Raw genomic sequence first — 23,212 nt, 5'->3', positions numbered from 1 at the left:
TCATCAGTTGCCAAAGACTTTAACCCCAAATCAATGAAGAAGTGAGTATCCTTTTTTGGCCCCAGTGGAAGTCAAACTCTTTAATCTGGAAATGTTAGGGAGGCCTCTGCTGTTAAAATACTATTGAGATCATAACATATGAGGTGTTAGAGATGGGTTGTGCCATCCCTTTCATTGCACTGCTTTAAATCCAGAAGGCGAATCAGCAGAGAAAGTAGAGAGAGAAAGTGGGGATTTTCCCTCCAATCCACAGGGAGGATTACGGGAAGTGAAATCCTTTGTGAACCTGTTTTTAGTGCGCTGTTTATGCGGAAAGACGCGCCCCCTGTGCGTCAAAAGACAGGACAGACAGGACGCAGCGCGACTCTTTCTCTGCTGCACACCTGAAACAGCGCAGTTTACAAACAGGCAGGCAGGTACACAGAGGAGCGGAGCCGGAAGAACGAGCAGGTCGACTTGTCCTCATAGTATTTTTTCCCCATTCCACTCCAGGCTTTTCTTAGATTACAACTCTGCCCCCTGCTTCTCTTTTTTAAACGCGATTTATTATTTATTGTGTATTAAGTGACGCGGCATCGGAGGAAACATGACAGAGCACAGAAAGAAGCTGATTCTGATCGTAGTGGATATTCTTTGTGTCTTTGTTGGTAAGTGGCTACCCTTGTTCTCCCCTCCTAATGACAATATGGCTGAAAATATGATTAGTCTCAGACTGTACAGTGCTCATCTGGTGTGCGTTAATGTTTGATCTCTGTGCGGCTGAATTAGAAAAAAAGACAAACGATAATAAAAAAACTACTTTTATTGAAAAGTTTGCACGCGTGACGCACGGGATTGCCCAACGCACACATGATTTATAGATCTATTACAGATAGGCCACTCCACTTGTTGCTTCGTGGCTTTCTGCAAGCTCAGAAGAAGTTACTGAGTCCTGTTTAAAAGGTAACCTGCACAGTTTTCTTTTGCAAAAACATGCAAAATAGAAGTATGAATTGGAAGTGATTGTACACTCTGCAGTACGATTGAACTTTACATGTCATCAGTGGTCTCTATCTTGTTCAAACAGGCCAAACTGAGTGTTTCACAACAGTGAGTGAAAATGCTGCTGTTGGTCTCTGGCTGTCACTTCACTGACTTCTCTGAATCATTGGGGTTGAGATAGGACACATCTATCTTACCTCACTAAACTTACTATCTGGCTTTCATAGTGCTGAGCCAATGATGCACTCACAATCTGAATTTGTTGTGTTTTCACTACCCATTAGGTCGTCTTAGTTGTGTGGAAGTAACCACAAAGTGCAGTTTGGCAGTGTGTGCATCTTCAGCTGTCTCTTTTGTGTCTTTGATGAATCATTTCCAAGCTCTTATTTTTTCTTACTGCACCCTGGGCCCCTTTCTTTTTTAAACATTAGGAGGAAGAGCAGGGATCATTGTCAATGAATCTTTCTCTGTGACAGTTAAAATCCTGTTTTTGAAACGTGTGTGTGTGTGTGTGTGTGTGTGTGTGTGTGTGTGTGTGTGTGTGTGTGTGTGTGTGTGTGTGTGTGTGTGTGTGTGTGTGTGTGTCCGAACACCTTGTTGCGACTTGTTTCTGGACTCCAGAGACAACACAAAGGCCATTAACGGAATTGACATCTTCCAGCTGTTTGTGTTACATTCCAGCTGTTTGTGCTCCCATCTCTGACACCATGAGGCTGACAGAGGTTGTAGTTGAGATGATGAAAGAAGGAAGGGTGTCCAAAATGTTCCTTTCCCACTGAGCTTTTTTTCTTTAAATGTTTACATTAGATGACATTAGATGTTCATGTGTGTGCACACCTAAAGACAAGTGTGTCCATTTAGAGGGGGAAAAAAAGTTTTAAAGGGGTAGTTTGGATTTTTGGAAGTGGGGTTGTATGATGTGCTTATCCAAAGTCAGTGTATAACTTACTGTAGATGGTGGTTGGCACACCCCCAGTTTGGAGAAGCAGGTAGGAGAACTGACACGGAAGCTTAGCAATGCCTTGCAGAACACAGGAGTTGTTGGTCTACTCTTACCTCAGTAGGTTAGTTTGTTTGTGTTATTGTGTGACTTTTGTGAATCCAAACTAACCCTTTAAAACACCAAAGTCACACAATAGCACAGACAAACTAACTGATCGAGGCAGTGGTAAACCAGCAACTCCTGTGTTCTACGAGGTAAAATGACTGAAGAGAGCATTGATGGATATAATGGCATCAGTCCCCGCCAGAAAGGGCTGCTGATGGCAAGGGAAAGCAGTGAAAATGTTCTAAATATAGCGTACACTTAAACTGATAAAGGTTCTTTAGGTTGCTAAAATACGTTTTACATTGCTTAGCTTCCGTGTTGCTACTTCTGCCTCCTTCTCCAAACTGGGGGACGTGCCGACTGCCATCTACTGTACACTGACTATGGATAAGTCCCTAATACAAACCCACTTCAAAAGATCCAAACTATCCCTTTTAAGCTTTAGGGATGTACTCAATGAAAGAAATGATTGGCCTTGCTGGGGCAAGGCTGGCATAAAGGTGAGGTAAGAATCTTTTGGAAATGATTAGCTGATTTACAGTATAGAAAAAAAATAGTCATAGTTTTTCCTAGTTAGCGAGGACAAAAAATCTTAAAATGAAGTGATTGTTCAACATTATAGAATACAGTTGTGAAATTAGAGATGTGATGATTAACGGCTCGTCAACTAAAGATTTCTCGGTCAACCGTTTCTTTGGCTGACTAAGCTTCAATTATCACCTCACAATCGAGGTGTTTCAAGCATAATTATGAAAGTGTGTGTCAGTCATAGGGGTAAGTTAGTCATCAGCCTTTAAAAAGGTGAAAGTTTGATTTGTGAATCATTTTGTATGAGTCTCTTAGAGGAGGGTGATGAGTATCAAATGTATATTATTTCCTGTTAATTCAAATGAGAACTTTTTTCTAGATGAAACTAACTTAAATAGTATTTTCAAAGAGATATACCTCAATATGAGTACACATAAGAATATAATGTAGGGATCACTATCTGTGCTTAAGGAAACACTTTAAAGATATTTTGTAATGTAATGGACAAATTATAGCTGCAACAAGTAATCGATTGCAAGAAAATAACAATTTAGATTTTTTTATTATTCAAGCAAAAAAGTGAAATACTTGATGATTTCAGCTTCTACAATTATATTTTTCTGCTTTTCCTTGTCTTTATATTATAGTAAATTGAATATATTTGCATTTTAGACTGTTTAGTTTGACAAAACATCTTTGATTCACAGAGCCCAAAGTTAAGTAGTCAAATTTGTTTTTATTTTTGTCCATCTCGTATTTTACGTATTCTACAGACCTGGAAAATACTTTTTAAAAACCTATTTATCAGTAATACAAAAAATGATATATTAGTATTGTGATATAAGATTAATTTGGTTTATTTCCCAGCTCTAGTGTCATTTTTATCAGATGTTACTGCTTTGCCTTAATGTGTTTTCACAAGGTTTACCAATCTCGCTGTACAAACAAACACTTTTTTTTTTTTTAATTTCCTTCTTTTAATGTGTGTGTGTGTGTGTTAACTGATTCTGTGATTTGCTCAGTGTTTTATTTCTCCCTCTTCCCCTCAGCAGTCAAACCTCCATCCTGCCATTATTTGTTATCACTGCACACAGATACAACAAAATTTGCAAGTGCGTACACATATTACTGAACATCCAGATCTCACTTTGCCACATGCAGATGCCACCCAGCAGAATGTCTGTTGTTACACTATCAGTTATGAAATTAAGGCTATAGTTACATTTTAAATTGTCAAGATTACAATGAGAACAGGCTGCTCTGTTCATCCTTTTGTTTCACTTTTTCTCCAGTTTCCATATTTTCTTTGTGTCTTACATGCAGTGTGTCTCGATACCACGTTATATACATTTCTGACACTTTCAAAGGCAATAACAACAGTATATAAATGAGCTTTTGTGATACTGATCTTGTCATTAATGTTTCCTGTTTAAAGGAATAGTTTGACATTTGGGGAAATTAGCTTATTTGCTTTTTTGGTGAGAGTTAGATGAGGAGATGGAGACAACTCTCATGTCTGTGTGATAAATGTGAGGCTAAAGCCAGCTGCCGGTTAGCTCAGCTTAACATGAAGACTGGAAACAAGAGGAAATGGCTAACCTAGACCTGTCTAAAGATGAAAAAAAAATCCTCCTATCAGCACCTCTAAATCTCACTAATGAACATGCTATATTTTGTTTAATTCTTACAAAAACCAAAGTGTAAAAATCACATGGTTTTCCAGAGGGTTGTGATCTGGACTATGGGCTGGCAGCCGATTAGCAAGCATGAAGACCGGAAACGGTGAAATGGCTAGCCTGGCTCTCTGGCCAAGAAACAGCCCGGCACATAACCGACCCAATAAGTGTTGTTTTAACACTTTGTTTTTTTGTCCGTATTAAACGAAAGAGAAATAAGGTGTTAATGAGCTTTAGAGAGCTAGTAAGAACATTTTGCTACTTTTAGCACCAAGCTAATTGTTTCCCACTGTTTCTAGTATCTGTGCTGGGCTAAGCTAACTTCCCTCTGACTGTAGCTTCATATTTAGCTGACAGAGGTGAGACTGGTATTGGCAACCATCACTATTCTGTTTTAGAAAACGTTCTGTTCCCACAAAGCTGAACTTCCCAAAACTGTCTGAACTTTGACACTGTTATAATGCTGTTTGTCTTAATTTGAATGCTGTTTGTACATCATGAGATCATGAGACACTGAAGAGCTGTTGTCTTTCCAGCTGCCTGTCGGCAAGATTGAGCCCAGCTGTTGCTGCACTCAAGGTCACTGGGATAATAGTTTCAAACTCAGTTTACTTCTATTCATGACTCTGGTAATAATATAATGGATGCACAATAACCTTGTGTCCTAGGTTTGGTGTCAGGAGCCAAACTCCTATTGTAGAGCTGTAGTCAGGAATATGGAAGGTGCAGGTCAGCAACCTCTTCAATCTTAAAAGCATATACCAGTCATTGGGCTTTGACGACTCACTTCCACATATGTAAATACACAACTCGGATTAAATGTAATATCCTGAATCGGTAAGAAAGTCTACAATGTAACACATGGATCATTTACTGTCCCCTCTTTGAGCGTTATTTATTTATTTTCACCTAATATACATTTTAACCATTTTATTTTCTAGATTATAAAATGACATAATGCATTGACAATAACAAAGTGTTTTGAAAGCAACTTGCTTCTTTCATTTGATGTATTTCTAAATCTTGATGTGGGTGCAGGACAAAGTGGGGTGAGACGGTTCAAAAGTGTTGATGTGAAACTGTGTGTGTTGCCCCTTTTTTATTTATATTGTTTCAAATTAACACTTTTTAAACTATAATCTACAGTTTCAGAGTTGTTTTTAAATCCAGTTGTGTTATAAGTTTGGATTTTTATATTAACCTACTGCTGGATGGTGGGTAAACATACCATGGAAAATGGTTTAGTAAATTTTGTTGTTCTAAAATATAGAAGTACAGTTTATAGGACCTTCATGAATATTTTGTCATTTAAAAGAATAATTATTCCATCTATATACAGTACAGGCAAAATGCCTAAGTTCCCAGAGTCCAAGGTGTCTTAAAATGTCTTGTTTTATCAAACCAAAAGTCCAAAACCCCAAAATATTCAGTTCACTTTCATCAAAGACTAAAAAAACAGATGGAGCCAGACAACTGAAACTGTTTTTGCTTTAAAAAAAATGACTTCTCCATCCAAAAAGGTGCAGATTCATTTTCAGTCGATCAACTAGTGGATTAATCTAATTATTTCAGCTTTATGTTCAGTGGTGACACTAAACATTTGTTGTGTTTAGATGAGAATCAGCAGTGTTGCTTGTGAAACCATAAATACAGCCACTCGTACAAGTCATTACAAGCTTTAGGATTTAACTGAAGCATCTGCACAGTTTTTATTTTTTTTATAGAGGTGTTGTGGTGCAGAGGCGACACAGCGAGTGAGTGACTGACAACAGCTGCTGTAGTTTGTCTCTGCTGAATGTCCTTTATGTGCCATTTTAACATGTTGCTGACATGTTTAAGATCTCCCCCCCCCCCCCAACTGTTTGACACATATGCGCAGACACATGCACACAGTATCTGCTTCTGCCATATATGTGTCCAAGTCAAGTGGGAAGTGTTGACTTCTGCTCCCTGACGTTCATGTGTGAAATTGAAAGAGATGCTGAAGAGAAAGTGTGTGTGTGTGTGTGTGTGTGTATTTTTGTGGGCTGTAAAACACTTGTAGTTATTGTATAGTTGAATGTATTGTGTGCAGTGGTTTCAGAAGGTATTTTCAGTACTGTGGTGGTTTTGTGTGAGAGAGGAACAAATATTTCTGTTTTCTTTGATTAAAGGTCGAAGTCCGTTTTTCATTGTAACTTTGCACACCTTAGTAAGATATGAGCTTCTGCAGGATTGATTGTTTAAATTAGAGACTGCTTGAACATAATGCAAACTAGAAAGTTATCAGGGAGAGCACCGGAGACAATCACACAGTCCTTTTTAAACGTACATTAATAGCAGAAGGTGTTTAGAAATCTACCTGCATTAACCACAAAGTGAAGGGTAATCACGCAATTCCCTTTCTCTGTTTTTTAACACATTGACACATGAGATTTACTGCTAACTAAAAAGCCCAACAAACACATCAAAAATATAACCTCCTCCTTGGCAAAGCAGTTCAGTATACCAAGAAAAAGCTTTTTTTTTTCATCCATTGTCACATCGGACTTTCCCAGGAAAAATCCCCAGCCTCACAGGAAATGATGTGCTTTTTTCCCAACAACAGTGTTTTTTTGGATTTAATAGAAGATTAACCCCCCCAAAAATAAAGAACAATGATAGCCATTATAGACGGAACAGACAAAAAACAGAAACTAGGAAATGCAGTGCTGAAATCCCACAGCAGTGAGCACCAAAGATAAAGCCAAAATAAACAAAAGGAGTTAAATATTGGTTTTCTGAGCACCTCAGTGTGATGTGGAACACTTGTTGCGAATCCCCGTTAGCTAACAAACTGCAGATGCACAAATCTTCACAGTCGTCTGTTGAGATTTGAACCTCAAACTAATGCTCACCTACAACACGGTTACCTATTTCTGTTTCCTGAATGTTCTCAGTTATTCAGATGACTCATCTTTATTGCTGAATAACAGGAACATTTCCCCCTTCCTGCTGGGTCAGAGGTCAAGGGGAAGTTGTACTTGTGTCTGATTCTAAATTCCATCATGTTTATTTTCTCAAAGTGCAATCAGGGGTGCGCTCTTGCCAGAAGAGATTGTGAAAGCGTAAAACAATACTTTCTCTTCTTCCTTTTTTTTTTTTTTTTTTATCTCTGTTTTGTTACTGAAGACAAAATTCAGCAGAAACTTTGTGTGTGCGTGCCTCTTTTGAAAAAGAGGTTTGAACTCATTTCTACATTGTTTGCAGCTGTAAAAGTTCATCGGGGAAAAGAAACTCAACAGCTACATGTAAAATGTCAGAGTAGGATGATACATGCTGTTACAGTCAACCAAAACCCTTTTTTTTGTTTTTCAGTAGTACTCGAATGCTTTACTGTATTAAAAGTGCAATGCCAACAATACCACACAATAAATAATACTCTTAGAAGGAAGAACGTAGGTAATAATGAAGAAGATAAGTAAAGAAAGAGTCTGCACAGGTTGAGAATATTATCTAAAACATATAATGCATTTTGTCACAAAGTCACTATAGACTTTTATTGTTTAAAATCTCATGTTTAAACTAAAGTAAAATCTCCAACATGCACAGCAGTAACAACTAAACTAAATTGTGTAGTCCTATGCAGTAAATGGAATGAAAACAACTAAATGATAACACAAAGTTCTGGGCAGAGAGAGAAACTGAAATAATTTCCTACGTGACTCCCTTTTTAAAACCACAAATTAGATTAAACAAACAATACACATAATGTATAGGAGATGACAATGGAGGTGTTATCTTTCACTTTGGACAGAGCTAGTGTAGACGTTTTCCACTGCCTGCAGTCTTTATGCTAAGCTAGGCTAACCACATCCTGACTCCTGCTCCAACAGTAACATACAGACACAAGAGTGGCATAAATCTTCTCATCTGACTTTCGCCACAAAAGCAAATAAACATATTTATCAAAATATCAAACTGTTCCTTAAGGCCAGATCACTGAGTAAAAATGTATCATTTCCCACTAATGCATCTCAGAATGGTAAGCTCTATTATGTGTTCTTATCAGAAAACGTGTTGCTAAAGTATGTACACCATTGATGAATACATTAAAACCTACTAATACACAGCATGGAAAAAAACTAGTTACTGATATAGAATATATTCCCTAAAGAAATACTCTGATCTAAGAAAATTCTCTTTCTCACTAAATTTGGGGAATGAACCTCTGCCCCCCCGAGCTCGACCCACCCCCCGGGAGGGGAGGCCGCCCCACCAGTACAGGCCTATAAAAACATACCAAGCCTTCTGTAATAATAGAGCAGATAAAAAAACAGCCAGTTCCACTCAGATAATAGAAACTCTCTATGGGCTCGGCTCCCAGAGGCTGTTGGAGCATGTTTGATACAAATGGGAATTGACTAACACTGTCCACTCACATCTCCATCCTGGCAGTGTGTATCCACCAGAGACTTGTGTCAAACAAGCAGCAGCCTCTTATCTAAATGTTATCCTTGCACCCTACAGAATAAACAATGGTTGTGCCTCTCTTCAAAGAGAAGCTGAGAGCATGCATGACCTGCTGGAATAATGACCTCTGAGATGGGAAAAGCAAAGGGAGGGCTTTCTTTCATGAAGATAAATTATCCTAAATGAGGAAACTGCTTGTCATTAGTGACACTTAGTGGCACAAATATTACAATGTTCTGTGTGATGGTTGCTTAAAAAGACAGTTAATATGAAATAATAACAACAACATGTTAATATGAAATAATAACAACATGTTAATAGGAAATAATAACAACATGGCAACTGTAAAATGATATGTTTATCGGTGTATCAATGCCATTTAATATGGCCGCTTTTTGAATCAGACTGCATTAGATTGTGCAGGTGTTGCTTTACGGAGCTATATAGGGAGTTTTAGCTCATTTTTTTTAGCTGCCCGGTCTGTAACTTTACTGTTTTGGTTCACTGTTACCTTACTCTCATAGCGTTGTTTTCAGCCGCAACAGTCAGCTGTTTTCACAGAAAATCAATAACTGTACACTACTTGCCCAGCACCAAATCAAGAGTTTAAGAGGTGATGGTGTATTTCCTTTTAATGCAAGAAAGCCCTCACTTTTTATTTTGTGAGTGTGCTACCAGTTTTGAGCTCTCTCTCCTATCTGTATTCAAACTTCTTCCTTTGATTATTCATACTTGCAGTGTTACTTACATTAATATTCCCGTCTGTAGTACGAACTAGAGAAGAGAGAACACGGACTGTAAAATTCACACCTGACTACCACAGTGTTTATGACCCCAGACTTAATTCACAATCGAGACAGCCACATTTGTACACATGACATCATGTTAAAATGACCTTCCCAAAATGAGCTGTCTGGAACATGTTTTCTCTTTCTGTGTTTGTGTCTTCATCTGGTTTCATTTAGTCCTGCCTGTCACACACCCTGGAGGAAGGAAACAATATGTTAGTGGACAGCCACTCTTATGGCATGGCCCAGTAAATATACTGTACAGTACCCAGTAAATATACTGTACAGTACAGCTCCCGCTTGCAAAAACAAACATTCCTCGCTCTCATTCCGGAGTTCAGTGCAGAGCTCTTGAAAACAGGAAAAGTATTTATGAGTTGTAGTCTGAAAGGCTCCTGACATCATCGCTGTAGATTGGACTATTGTCACTGCTCAGATTTAAAAGACAGGTTTATGTGCTTCTGATGCTGCTGTGCAACTCTGAACTCCTGAGTCTTTTGTTTGCACTTGCAGAGAAACAAAGCAGAAACAAAAGGACACAAACTATTTGTCACTACAAACTTATAAATACATGCAGTTTTAAAAAAACAACCTTTTTAGAGCCCCTTTTTTCTGTCATGGGTGTGTTTATGAGTGTGTCCCAGATGAATCCTCAGCTCCCATGCCCTTCGTTGTGTAAACAGTGCTCTGATGTCAAAGGTCATGGCTGTCCTGTCCCGCGTGTTTCCATGGTGACACTGCGTAAAGAGTGACTGCGGCCCGTAGAGGGGAAGTTGTTGCCACCGAGCTCGACCAATGACAAATTCATTTACTTGGCAGAGTCGGGCCAAAGCTGAAAGATTAGTCCATCAGTGTGTTCTTAGCTGTTTCCTGAGCTGCACCTCATTGTGTTGCAGCTGAAGGGTTGAAGCTGCTCTCAGGATGGACCTGCAGCTCTTAACTTAATACAGCCTGGCTCCCAAAGACTACAGTATCACTGTTTAAATGCCTGCGTTCACTTATAAAAGTTGCATTAGCTCAACTCAAATACAAATAAAAAGTATTTTACCTTAAATCCAGGCTGCACCTAATCACCTAAATAATATTTTAGGACCATTTTCAATGTACAGCTTCTGCAACTATGTTCTGTACCAGCGGTTCCCAAACCTTTTAGGCCACACAACCCCCTACATCGCAAACAGGTTGACTCCCCCCAATCCTTACACCTTAACAGACATCTCAACATAGCCAACACTCTACCGGGTGAGCTACAGATCGTCCCTGTTTATGACATTTTCATGTCTTTTTCATGATGTACTGAACTATGACTTCAACATTTACATTAGGAAGGTTTGATTAGATCATTGTATTATTTTAATTTTATACTTTCTTTATCAGTAGAGTGGATTTTGTCCTCATAATGCAGTCGTCTCTTCTTTCTCCAGCGGCTCTGCCCTCAGCCATCCTGACGCTGATGTTTAAACCGTACCAAAGAGGAATCTACTGTGATGATCAGAGCATCAGCTATCCCTACAGGAGAGACACCATCTCCCATGGAGTCATGGCTTCCGTCACCATCACCTGCTCCATTGTCATTGTGAGTCTCAACATCTCCTCTGTCTGACAAGTGTTGTCACATTCATACATACATAAATCTGACAAAAGCTACCTTTGTTTCAGTACAAACCATTACCAAAAGTATGTTTTCCCATATTACCTGAAAACTCTTCATTATGTCTCTTCTATCCACAGATCACCACGGGAGAGGCCTACCTTGTGCACACAAATCGCCTGCACTCCAACTCCCAGTTCAACCAGTACTTGTCAGCTCTTTATAAGGTGGTGGGAACCTTCCTGTTTGGAGGAGCTGTCAGCCAATCGCTGACTGACCTGGCCAAGTTCACTATAGGTCGTCCTCGTCCAAACTTCTTGGCCGTGTGCGCCCCGGTCAGCTGTAATGGATACATGCTGCAGATCAACTGCACCGGCTACCATCGCAATGTGACTGAATCCAGGTGGGATTACGCAACACTCTCTCACAGTCTTTATAAACCTTTTATTATAAAGTAAAGTTTGATACGGTGAAGGCAGAAACTAATATTTTTGGATTCAAGTTTGAGTTCAAGCTGATGGCTCATATTTGAATTGAAATGAGTTTAAGTCATTCAAATGAACTGCTTTCAATCCAGAAATAATATTTTTGGCAGGGTGAGAAAATATTATATAGACATGAGCTGTGCAAGATATTGAAATATTTAAGCTAGGAACCACATTTCTATAAGTACCCTGAGCGCAAGGTGATGTCTTGAAATTGCTTCTTTTGTCTGACAAACCCCCAAAATATTAAATGTGCAATTATATAAATCGCATGAAAGCAGCAAATCCTCAAATTTGAGGAGCTGGAACCAGGAAACATCATGCCTTTTTGATGGACAAATTCTTTAAATAAGGAATATTTATATATATATATAAAAAAAAAAAAAAAAGGTTTTGCATGTTCTTCCTGTTTATTGTTTCCACACTTATAAGATTTAAATATGAGAGTAGATAACCCCATTTATGAATCATAAAATAGTTTGTGTATTTACTGGATCAATTATCTGAACTTATTCTCACTGATCCAGCTGAGCAAGATCAACAGTTAACGTCAAGCCATTTGAATATAATAGCAACAAAACAAACAAATCTTCACATTTAACAAGCAGCTTCAAGTTTTCAATTACTGATTGTTCAGCATTAAACATGGTGTTTAATTTTGTCCGTATGGCTCAATTTGGATCATTATTAACTAAATCCTACTGGAACCCAGGACAGTAATACGGTTTATGTTAATGCACAAGTGGAATCCCATCAAATGTCCTTTTGGAATCAATTCAGAATTGTTGTATTGGTTCTATCATAAATATGTAATTCATTGTACATTCATTATCCTATTTATAAAAAACTCACTGGAACAAACTGTTAAATTTTTGTGCATGAATTGTATTTTCTTGCTGTGTTGCTCCTCAGGTTGTCGTTTTACTCCGGCCACTCGTCCTTTGGGATGTACTGCATGCTCTTTCTGTCGGTGAGTGTGTCATCGTCGTTGTTTGCTTGCGACTTTCTGTAGCTGTGAAATGTCTGGTTAACAAAGACACCCACAAGTGACTCAAGACAGACGACTCAACGGTTTAATCCCTGTTAGTGTTTAGGAGAGAGATACTGGTGATATACCTACGGTGGCCGACAGGGGCAATCGTCCTGCAACTTAAGAAAACACAAGCAAATAGACAAAATACTAGCAAATTAAGAAAACAACTTCATTAATTTGACAACACATGCGCAGCATTCAGCAAACACGCTGCAAATACCACAACACAACCAAATACATAAAAGCACTGCAAATAAAAAACGATGCAAAAAGAAAAGCACACAAACCCCAAAAAAAGAAGCGATGCAAAAAGAAAAACAACTTCATTAATTTGACAACACATGCGCAGCATTCAGCAAACGCACTGCAAATACGTAAATAATAATAAAAATAAGTTGCAGGGCGATTGCCCCTGTCGGCCACCGTATATACCAGGTCTAACAGGCTGAAAAAAAATCTTCATTTCTCAGGCCACCAAACTGTTTATGCTCACTGTGACTCAACTGATGATTAGTTTCCCATTTTAACTACTGGGGGCTGATGGTTTTAGTGGTTGCATGCTCTAGGTTTCCTGTTGTCACTTGATGTATTCATGTATTGTATTATGTTTTTTGTACCTCATTCAGTGTGCATACGTCTCTGTGTGTTTGTTCTATGTTTTACCTGGCTGCAATTTCAGCTCGGGTACAATAAAGTTTAATTTATTACAAAGACATGACGACAACAGTTTTTTATGTACAGTATTGTTCTGTATCCTTTACAGTTTTCTCGCTGTTTAAGTTTAGGGCTTCTTTCAGGCTTTTTCTGCGTTTATAATGGGTGTGTAATGCGTGACTCTGACTTTTTGTGTGGAGTTTGCATGTTCTTCCAGACTTTCTTTCACTAGCACCAGCAATTATTTTTTAATCACTTTTTTCGACACTATACTGACTTTTTTATAATTTTTTTTTTGACAAACTACACTTTTTTCGACATGCTATACTATGACTTTTTTTTGACATACTATGACTTTTTTTATCACTTTTTTCGAAATACTATGACATTTTTTGTCTTTCTTTACCTCTTACTATACTATGACTTTTGTATGACTTTATTCAACATACTATAATTTTACTTTTTTCAATATACTATACTACAACTTTTATCACTTTTTTGACATGCTATACGAGACCTTTTTTCACTTTTTTCGACATGCTATACTATGACTTTTTTAATCACTTATTTCGACATACAATACTATGATTTTTTAACAAAATGAAGCTGTTGGCCAGGGCAGTTAGCTTAGGGTGATAAGATTATGATTGGAAGACAGAAGGTTGAGTGTTCGAATCTTACTTGTTTCAGGAAGTTTTGAGGTCCAACAGACTAAGTGAAAGAGACGAATATGCCAAAATCATAAACTCTTCTGTCTGATCAGATAGCTTAGGGTGGTAAGAAAACGATGGGAAGGCGCAAGGTTTGATGTTCAAATCCTATATGTTTCAGTAGGTTTTGAGGTCAATACACTAAGTGAAAGAGACAAATATGCCGAACACACAAATTTGTCAATCAGGTCAGTTAGCTTAGGGAGCTAAGAGAATGGTTGGAACACAGAAGGTTGGGTGTTCAAATTCTGTGAAGTACAATTAGTTTCAGACATACTTTACAGAGAATACAAATAGATGAAGAGGAACATTGTGTTCTTGTCTCTAACCCAAGCTGTTGATTTGTAGAGATAAATGCGCTTTTCGACATACTATACTATCACTCTATTCCAGCTTTTTTTCAACTTGCTATAATATGACTTTTTTTTATCACTTTTTTTGACATGCTATACTATGACTTTTTATCACTTTTTTCGACATGCTATAGTATGACTTTTCATCACTTTTTTTCGATATGCTATACTATGACTTTTTTCGAAACGTTATACTATGACTTTTTTATCACTATTTTCGACATGCTATACTGTGACTTTTTTACATACTATACTGACTTTTTTCAACATGCTATACTATGATTTTTTTCATCACTTCTTTCGACATGCTATACGATACCCTTTTATGCACTTTTTTTGACATGCTATATCACTTTTTCCGACATGCTATACTATGACTTTTTTGACTTGCTATACTATGACTTTTTTATCACATTTTTCGACATGCTATACTATGACTTTTTTAGACATACTATTCTATGACTTTTTTGACATGCTATACTATGACTTTTTATCACTTTTTTATCACTTTTTTCGACATACTATAGTATGACTTTTTCGACATGCTATTCTAACTTTTTTATCACTTTTTTTCGACATACAATACTATGATTTTTTAACTAAATGAAACTGTTGGCCAGGTCAGTTTGCTTAGGGTGATAAGGTTATGATTGGAAGACAGAAGGTTGAGTGTTTGAATCTTACTTGTTTCAGAAAGTTTTGAGGTCCAACAGACTAAGTGAAAGAGACGAATATGCCAAAATCATAAACTCTTCCGTCAGGTCAGGTAGCTTAGGGTGGTAAGGAAACGATTGGAAGATGGAAGGTTTGATGTTCAAATTCTATATGTTTCAGTAGGTTTTGAGGTCCAATACACTAAGTGAAAGAGACAAATATGCCGAAAACACAAATTTGTAGGTCAGGTCGTTAGCTTAGGGAGATAAGAGAATGATTAGAACACAAAAAGTTGGGTGTTCAAATCCTGTAAGGTGAAATTAGTTCCAAGACATACTTTACAGAGAATAGATGAAGAGGAACGCTGTTTTCTGGTCTCTAACACAAGCTGTTGATTTGTAGAGACAAATGCACTTTTCGACATACTATACTATTACTCTATTCCCGCTTTTTTTCAAATTGCTATAATATGACTTTTTTTAATCACTTTTTTGACATGCTATACTATGACTTTTTATCACTTTTTTCAACATGCTATACTATAACTTTTTTTACATGCTATACTATTACTTTTTTATCACTTCTTTCGACATGCTATACGATACCCTTTTATGCACTTTTTTTCACATGCTATACCATGACTTTTTCGACATGCTATACTATGTCTTTTTATCACTTTTTACGACATGCTATACTATGATTTTTTTGACTTTTTTCAACATGCTATACTATGACTTCATCACTTTTTTAGACATACTATACTATGACTTTTTTGACATGCTATACTGACTTTTTTACATATACTATGACTTTTTTCGACATGCTATACTATGACTTTTTTATCACTTTTTCCGACATACTATTCTATGACTTTTTTGACATGCTATATTATGACTTTTTATCACATTTTTCGGCATGCTATAATATGACTTTTTTTACATGCTATACTATGACTTTTTTCAACATACTATTCAGACTTTTTTTATCACTTTTTCGACATGCTATACCATGATTTTTTATCACATTTTTCGACATGCTATACTATGACTTTTTTCCTCTTTTTTCTACATACTATACTATGACTTTTTTGACATGCTATACTATGACTTTTTTTACATGCTATACTATGACTTTTTTTACATGCTATACTATGACTTTTTTACATACTATACTGACTTTTTTCAACTTGCTATACTATGATTTTTTCATCACTTCTTTCGACATGCTATACGATACCCTTTTATGCACTTTTTTTTACATGCTATACCATGACTTTTTTGACATGCTATACTATGACTTTTTCGATGTACTATACTATGACATTTTATCACTTTTTTCGACATGCTATACCATGACTTTTTTTATCACTTTTTTCGACATACTATACTATGACTTTTTTCGACATACTATTCTGAGTTTTTTATCACTTTTTCGACATACTATACTATGACTTTTTCGACATGCTATACTGACTTTTTTCAACTTGCTATACTATGATTTTTTCATCACTTCTTTCGACATGCTATACGATACCCTTTTATGCACTTTTTTTGACATGCTATACCATGACTTTTTTTATCACTTTTTTCGACATGCTATACTATGACTTTTTTGACTTGCTATACTATGACTTTCTTTATCACTTTTTCGATATACTATAGTATGACTTTTTCGACATGCTATACTATGACTTTTTTCAACATACTAGTCAGACTTTTTTATCACTTTTTTCGACATGCTATACTATGACTTTTTCGATATGATTTTTTATCACATTTTTTGACATGCTATACTATGACTTTTTTTACATGCTATACTATGACTTTTTTTACATGCTATACTGACTTTTTTCAACTTGCTATACTATGATTTTTTCATCACTTCTTTCGACGTGCTATACGATACCCTTTTATGCACTTTTTTGACATGCTATACCATGACGTTTTTGACATACTATACTATGACTTTTTCGATGTACTATACTATGACTTTTTATAGTATGACTTTTTATCACTTTTTCCAACATGCCATGCTATGACTTTTTTACATACTATACTATGACTTTTTTCATCACTTCTTTCGACATGCTATACGATACCCTTTTATGCACTTTTTTTGACATGCTATACCATGACTTTTTCGACATGCTATACTATGACTTTTTTATGACTTCTTTCAACATGCTATACTATGACTTCATCACTTTTTTAGACATACTATACTATGACTTTTTTGACATGCTATACTAACTTTTTTACATATACTATGACTTTTTTCGACATGCTATACTATGACTTTTTTCGACATACTATTCTGAGTTTTTTATCACTTTTTCGACATGCTATAATATGACTTTTTATCACTTTTTCCAACATGCTATACTATGACTTTTTATCACATTTTTCGACATACTATACTATGAATTTTTTCCTCTTTTTTCTACATACTATACTATGACTTTTTTTACATGCTATACTATGACTTTTTTTACATACTATACTGACTTTTTTCAACTTGCTATACTATGATTTTTTCATCACTTCTTTCGACATGCTATACGATACCCTTTTATGCACTTTTTCCGACATGCTATACCATGACTTTTTATCACATTTTTCGACATGCTATACCATGACTTTTTATCACATTTTTCGACATGCTATACTATGACTTTTTTAGACATACTATTGTATGACTTTTTTGACATGCTATACTATGACTTTTTTTTATCACTTTTTCGGTATACTATAGTATGACTTTTTCGACATGCTATACTATGACTTTTTTATCACTTTTTTGACATGCTATACTATGACTTTTTTATCACTTTTTTGACATGCTATACTATGACTTTTTTTACATGCTATACTGACTTTTTTCAACTTGCTATACTATGATTTTTTCATCACTTCTTTCGACATGCTATACGATACCCTTTTATGCACTTTTTTTTACATGCTATACCATGACTTTTTTGACATGCTATACTATGACTTTTTCGATGTACTATACTATGACTTTTTATCACTTTTTCCAACATGCTATACTATGACTTTTTTATCACTTTTTTCAACATGCTATACTATGACTTTTTTGACATGCTATACTGACTTTTTTTATCACTTTTCTCGACATGCCATGCTATGACTTTTTTTACATGCTATACTATGACTTTTTCAACATGCTATACTATGACTTTTGCATCACTTTTTTGGACATGCTATACTATGACTTTTTCAACATATACTATGACTTTTTTACATACTATACTGACTTTTTTCGACATGCTATACTGTTACTTTTTTATCACTTCTTTCAACATGCTATACGATACCCTTTTATGCACTTTTTTTGACATGCTATACTATGACTTTTTCGACTACTATACTATGACTTTTTATCACCTTTTCCGACATGCTATACTATGACTTTTTTGACGTACTATACTATGACTTTTTTAGCACTTTTTTCAACATGCTATACTATGACTTTTTTATATGCTATACCATGACTTTTTTATCAGTTTTTTCGACATATGAGTTTTTTATCACTTTTTTCGACATGCTATACTGTGACTTTTTTATTACTTTTCTCAACATATACTATGATTCTTTCGACATGCTATACTATGACTTTTTTGACATGCTATACTATGACTTTTTTCCCCCTTTTTTCTACATACTATACTATTACTTTTTTATCACTTTTTCGACATGCTATACTATGACTTTTTTTTATCACTTTTCTCGACGTACCACTATGACTTTTTAATGACTTTTTTCAACATGCTATACTATGACTTATTTTAGACATACTATACTATGACTTTTTATCACTTTTTTCTACATGCTGTACTATGACTTTTTCAACATAGTATACTATGACCTTTTTTATCACGTTTTTTCGACATATTATACTATGACTTTTTCGACTAACTATACTATAACTTTATCACTTTTTTCAATATACTATATCAGTGATCTTTAACACGTTTCCGCGACCCCTAAGGGGTCCTCAGAGTCATTGCAGGGGACCTCAATATTATTGTTTAATACTTTTTTCAAAGTTTTTTCCCCCCAAAATTAAAATATGTCTGAAAATATTAAAATGAATCCAACATATTATTAGCAAAGGTAGCCATCAGTTAAGCGTATGGATTCACTAATGTGTTTGATAATAAGATGTGATTATATATGAATATGTAAATAATTATTGTTTTAATAGCTTAGATGTGTAGGGCACCATAATAAGCTATGTGTATAGGTTTTAGGCCTACATGTTATTGTAGGCCCAGTGTAATATGCAACTCAATTTTATTCAATATGTGGTAGGGAGTCCCTGCTCTGCCTCTCTTTCAGGTTAGACCCCTGTACTATACTATGACTTTTTTATTACTTTTTTCGACATACTATACTTTTCCAACTATTCTCATTACTTCACCTTCCTCCACGCACATGCATTTTCTAGTTTATTATTCCCCTCAAAAAAGAACACATTTTCATGGTATATGCAGGAATTGTAAAGTTAAATTTAATACTTCTTAAGACCCTTTCCATTAATTTCAATACCATATATCACAAAAAGTCATTAAAAGTTATAGTATGTCATAAAATATAATAAAAGTCATAGTATAGTATGTCATGTAAAAGGTCGTAGTATAGTATGTCATCGAAAAAACTCAAAATAGTCAAAAAAAGTTGTCAACCAAATACAAGATTAATTTTTGTAAATTAAATAGTTTTATGAGGCTCTTATTCTTAGTAAAACAGTTTGTTTGTATTTTTTCAGTTGACTAAATATAAAAAACAAACTTAGTTGGGTCCTTATTGTTTCGTACAAATACGTACTAAAACTGACCCTTCTTTATGTAGAATTAAATGATTTTCAATGGGAAGAAGCTCATTAAAAACATAAATTACATGACATAGACCGAAAAACCTGTTCACATGGGACCAGAATTTACAAATTTTAAATTTGCATATTAGCTGATTTTAAACAAGAATGTTTTTGTGTGTGCAGCTCTACGTCCAGGCCCGAATGCAGGGGAAGTGGACGCGCCTGGTTCGACCGACCATCCAGTTCTTCCTGGTGGCGTTTTCTCTGTATGTAGGATACACCCGTGTGTCTGACTACAAACATCACTGGAGTGACGTACTGGTGGGGCTGCTGCAGGGAGCTCTTATCGCTGTGCTCACTGTGAGTACGACAATGATTATAGTAGCATACATACGTACATAAGGTTTAGAAAACTCAAAATCGTGTCTCAAGACTGTTTTTGTCTACTCGTGAAGTCCAAAACATTCTAGTTTACCGGCAAGCGGTTTCCCCACACCAGTGGGAAACTGGTATTTGTCAGTTCCATGTTACATAAGTTACCAGTTACCAGTATGAGTTTACCACACACGTTTATGGTAAACATATCCATTATCTTCTATCAATCGTCTTGTGATTACCATCCAGGCTACTAACAAAGACAAATGTGGAGTTTATACTTAATTTTATTATTCACATTCTGCTCCTTTTCTCTGAGGTATAATTCATGTGATGTAGTTACCAGTGACAAGCTGGATGTAAATAGTCGATTTAATGTGCTCACATAATATTTCCTGACTTTATGATTTGAGAAAGATTCCCTTAAAAATGTGTTTGCATGCAATAGATAATTGGTAATGAAATGTAGACTTTGAAGGATGCAACTGCTGCAATCTAATTTAGAAATGTGTACAAAGTGACCTGAAAAATAGAAACACCTCTGTTTTCTTTTTTTGATTGTGCATCATTTCAGAGCAACACATCTAAAAGCTAACCCTAACCTGCAACAGATAACATTCAAAAACAAAATAAGTAGCTTTTCTATATGAAATAGCTGTTGATCCATGCAGTAAGTAGCATAACTACCAGCACATCATTTTTACTTTAAAAACACTGACATTTACTCTTCTTCTGTTCTTTAAGGTCCGATACGTGTCCGACTTCTTCAAGCAGCGCCTTCCTCGCTGCACACACACAGACACGGCAGAGATCGAACACCTTGAACGCAAACCAAGCCCACAGCCTCCTGACTCGCAGCACGGAAACCACTACAACTACTCTGGACCTGTATGAGCTCTTTCCAGCAGCTCTCTTACTAACCTGGGCCTACAAGCTCACTAACATCAGCTCTATTACCAAAGAACATGTGACTTATACAGAAAAAAACACAATGAATGCAGTAACCACTACCTAATAATCCTGACTAGACCTGCTACGCTCGGCGACGACTTCCCTGTTGGAACAGAAGCTCAACCGTCTGTGTCTTTTTAGTTAGGGTGCGTGTGCTGCGAAAATATGTGCGATTGTGTTTTTGTGTACACGTGTAGCGTGTTGTTTTGTTCAAAAGTGTGCAATGATATCGATTTTATGATGAGTGTCTTAATTCTGTGCTGCGTTGGGGAGAATTTAGGCTGTGAGTAACACCGAAAAGTGAAGCAAAAACTGGCTGGTGTTTTTGAAATTTACAGATGTCTTTAGCAAACATTTTTCTGTCCATGAATGGAGTGACAAAACGTTGGAGGATGAATGTTTTTCTACTTTGTTGCTTACTTACTGCAATCAGAGAATACATATTTTACACTGGAGCTAGATTATATCTGCCTGTCCCTGCCACTTTTGTCATTTTTCTCTGCAGATATCTATATTGAACTGTCTTTAGAAGATATGCATGTGTAATGATGGACTATATACATGATTTTGTATAGTGCTAACATTTTTATTTTGTTTATTACTACTGTATCTAATAAATTGTGTACCTTTTTAAGAACGCATTACCACTACTTTACTGTGACGTTACAGAGCAACTTTGTGAGCTGGCAACATTGTCCTGGATGTTTTCCTTCCGTTTATATAGACAAACCTTACTTAAATGATTGAAAAAAAGACAGCATAACCATTCCATAAAAATCTTTTTTTTTCAGTTTTCTTGAACCTCAAGTGCTCGTGGAATCAATTTCTCTACAAGTCTGACACTAACGTGTAACCAGTTGTGAAACTGCACATAATGTAATCATTTCTTTCCTTCAGCCTGTTGGTTATTTAGTGTAGTTTTCTCCATACATATTAGCCAGCATGTAGTCTACAAGTTCTTACTTCGACAGCAACAAAAAAAGAAATGTAAAAGGAGTCTTTTTGTGGTGAAACAAGATATTTCCTTTTTCTTTTTATTTCATTGAGCTATTCTCTGCTTTGTTCTTGTTGAAACGCAGGGTTCATGTCTGGACCTGCTGCTGATGGCTGCTGATTCCTCACAGCAAAAGGAATGAGGCTGTTAGGCCACGTCAGAGGTGTTCCCACACTTGCAAGATCAGAGTGCTATGAATATTTTATTTTCTCTCGTCATCAGTATGATCTTCACTATAGGGGGCTTTTTATTGCAGAATCACGCCAAGATCTGCTTTAAAAGGGTCAGTTCATAGAAATGACAAAATATTTTCCCACGTCCCACTGCTACCGTCTAGTCATGTAAATAGTTTTAAACCAGGTTTTGTGATATTCGCCCCCACCCCAAAACTTTGGAGGTGAATTTAATTTATGGCACTCACGTCAATGAAAGAATACACATTTCTCCCGGTTACTTTGAATTATCCACACAACTTGGTGTGGAGGTCAAGATTGATTAGAGAAACAATGTCACTGTTTAATAATTTGTCCACCAGAGAGAACGGACAGGTTCATTTGTCAACTGTCCTGCTTAGTGCATATCTTGGTTACAGTTCAATCTTTAAGCCCTACGGCTATCGGTGTGGCGATGATTTAGCCTCTGGGGGCTACGGCCAATATTTTCAGCTAACTTTGTCTGTCTGCTGTTTGGTGCTGAGCAGATAGCGTAGTCACTTTTTTGTTGTTGTTGCTGAGCAAACTGAGGGGAAATGACAGTGACAGGTGATAATTCTCGTCACTATGAGCGACACCTTTCCCATTATACAGTCATTTGATCCATTCATATAAAAATATTGATTAGAGCAGCTTTGAAGCCAAACTTTTAATGCACTCGTTAAACCTGACAAGATAGTTAGGTGCTGACTCACAGTGAGATGTTACTAATCCAGAGGGAATTTGGTGATGCTTTGTTTTTTTTTTAATTACACTGTGACTCTGCATGTCCCTGTAATGACATTCATCCCTCAAAAAGCTAACTTGTATCTGAGTCAACCAAAGCTCATACCACAAATTATTACATCTAGCTGCAGAGGAGTTGAATATCCATCTAAACATTTTTTTCTCAGGCTCCCAAAAGCTACATTT

General features: G+C 36.3%; 1 protein-coding gene across 1 annotated transcript; it reads left to right on the top strand.

Annotated features, from left to right (window-relative positions):
- The first annotated feature begins 321 nt into the window (after window positions 1-321).
- On the top strand, window positions 322-22,037 carry plpp2a (phospholipid phosphatase 2a). The gene is made up of 6 exons (XM_031309773.2): window positions 322-647; window positions 10,877-11,028; window positions 11,184-11,446; window positions 12,441-12,498; window positions 19,952-20,128; window positions 20,888-22,037. Exons 1-6 carry the CDS (start codon window positions 587-589, stop codon window positions 21,035-21,037), a joined length of 861 nt encoding a protein of 286 aa, XP_031165633.1. The 5' UTR covers window positions 322-586; the 3' UTR covers window positions 21,038-22,037.
- Window positions 22,038-23,212: the final 1,175 nt, after the last annotated feature.

This window comes from Sander lucioperca, chromosome 18, assembly GCF_008315115.2.
Source record: "Sander lucioperca isolate FBNREF2018 chromosome 18, SLUC_FBN_1.2, whole genome shotgun sequence".
Classification (NCBI taxonomy): Eukaryota; Metazoa; Chordata; class Actinopteri; order Perciformes; family Percidae; genus Sander; species Sander lucioperca.
Note: the sequence above shows the minus strand (reverse complement) of the source record. Positions and strands in the feature narration are given on the sequence as shown.

Excerpts from the sequence above, each read along its gene's own strand:
- plpp2a (XM_031309773.2), top strand. The coding sequence starts at position 587 with ATGACAGAGCACAGAAAGAAGCTGATTCTGATCGTAGTGGATATTCTT. Across the intron at positions 648-10,876 it reads TATTCTTTGTGTCTTTGTTG|CGGCTCTGCCCTCAGCCATC; the intron begins GTAAGTGGCTAC and ends TTCTTTCTCCAG. Across the intron at positions 20,129-20,887 it reads CTCTTATCGCTGTGCTCACT|GTCCGATACGTGTCCGACTT; the intron begins GTGAGTACGACA and ends CTGTTCTTTAAG.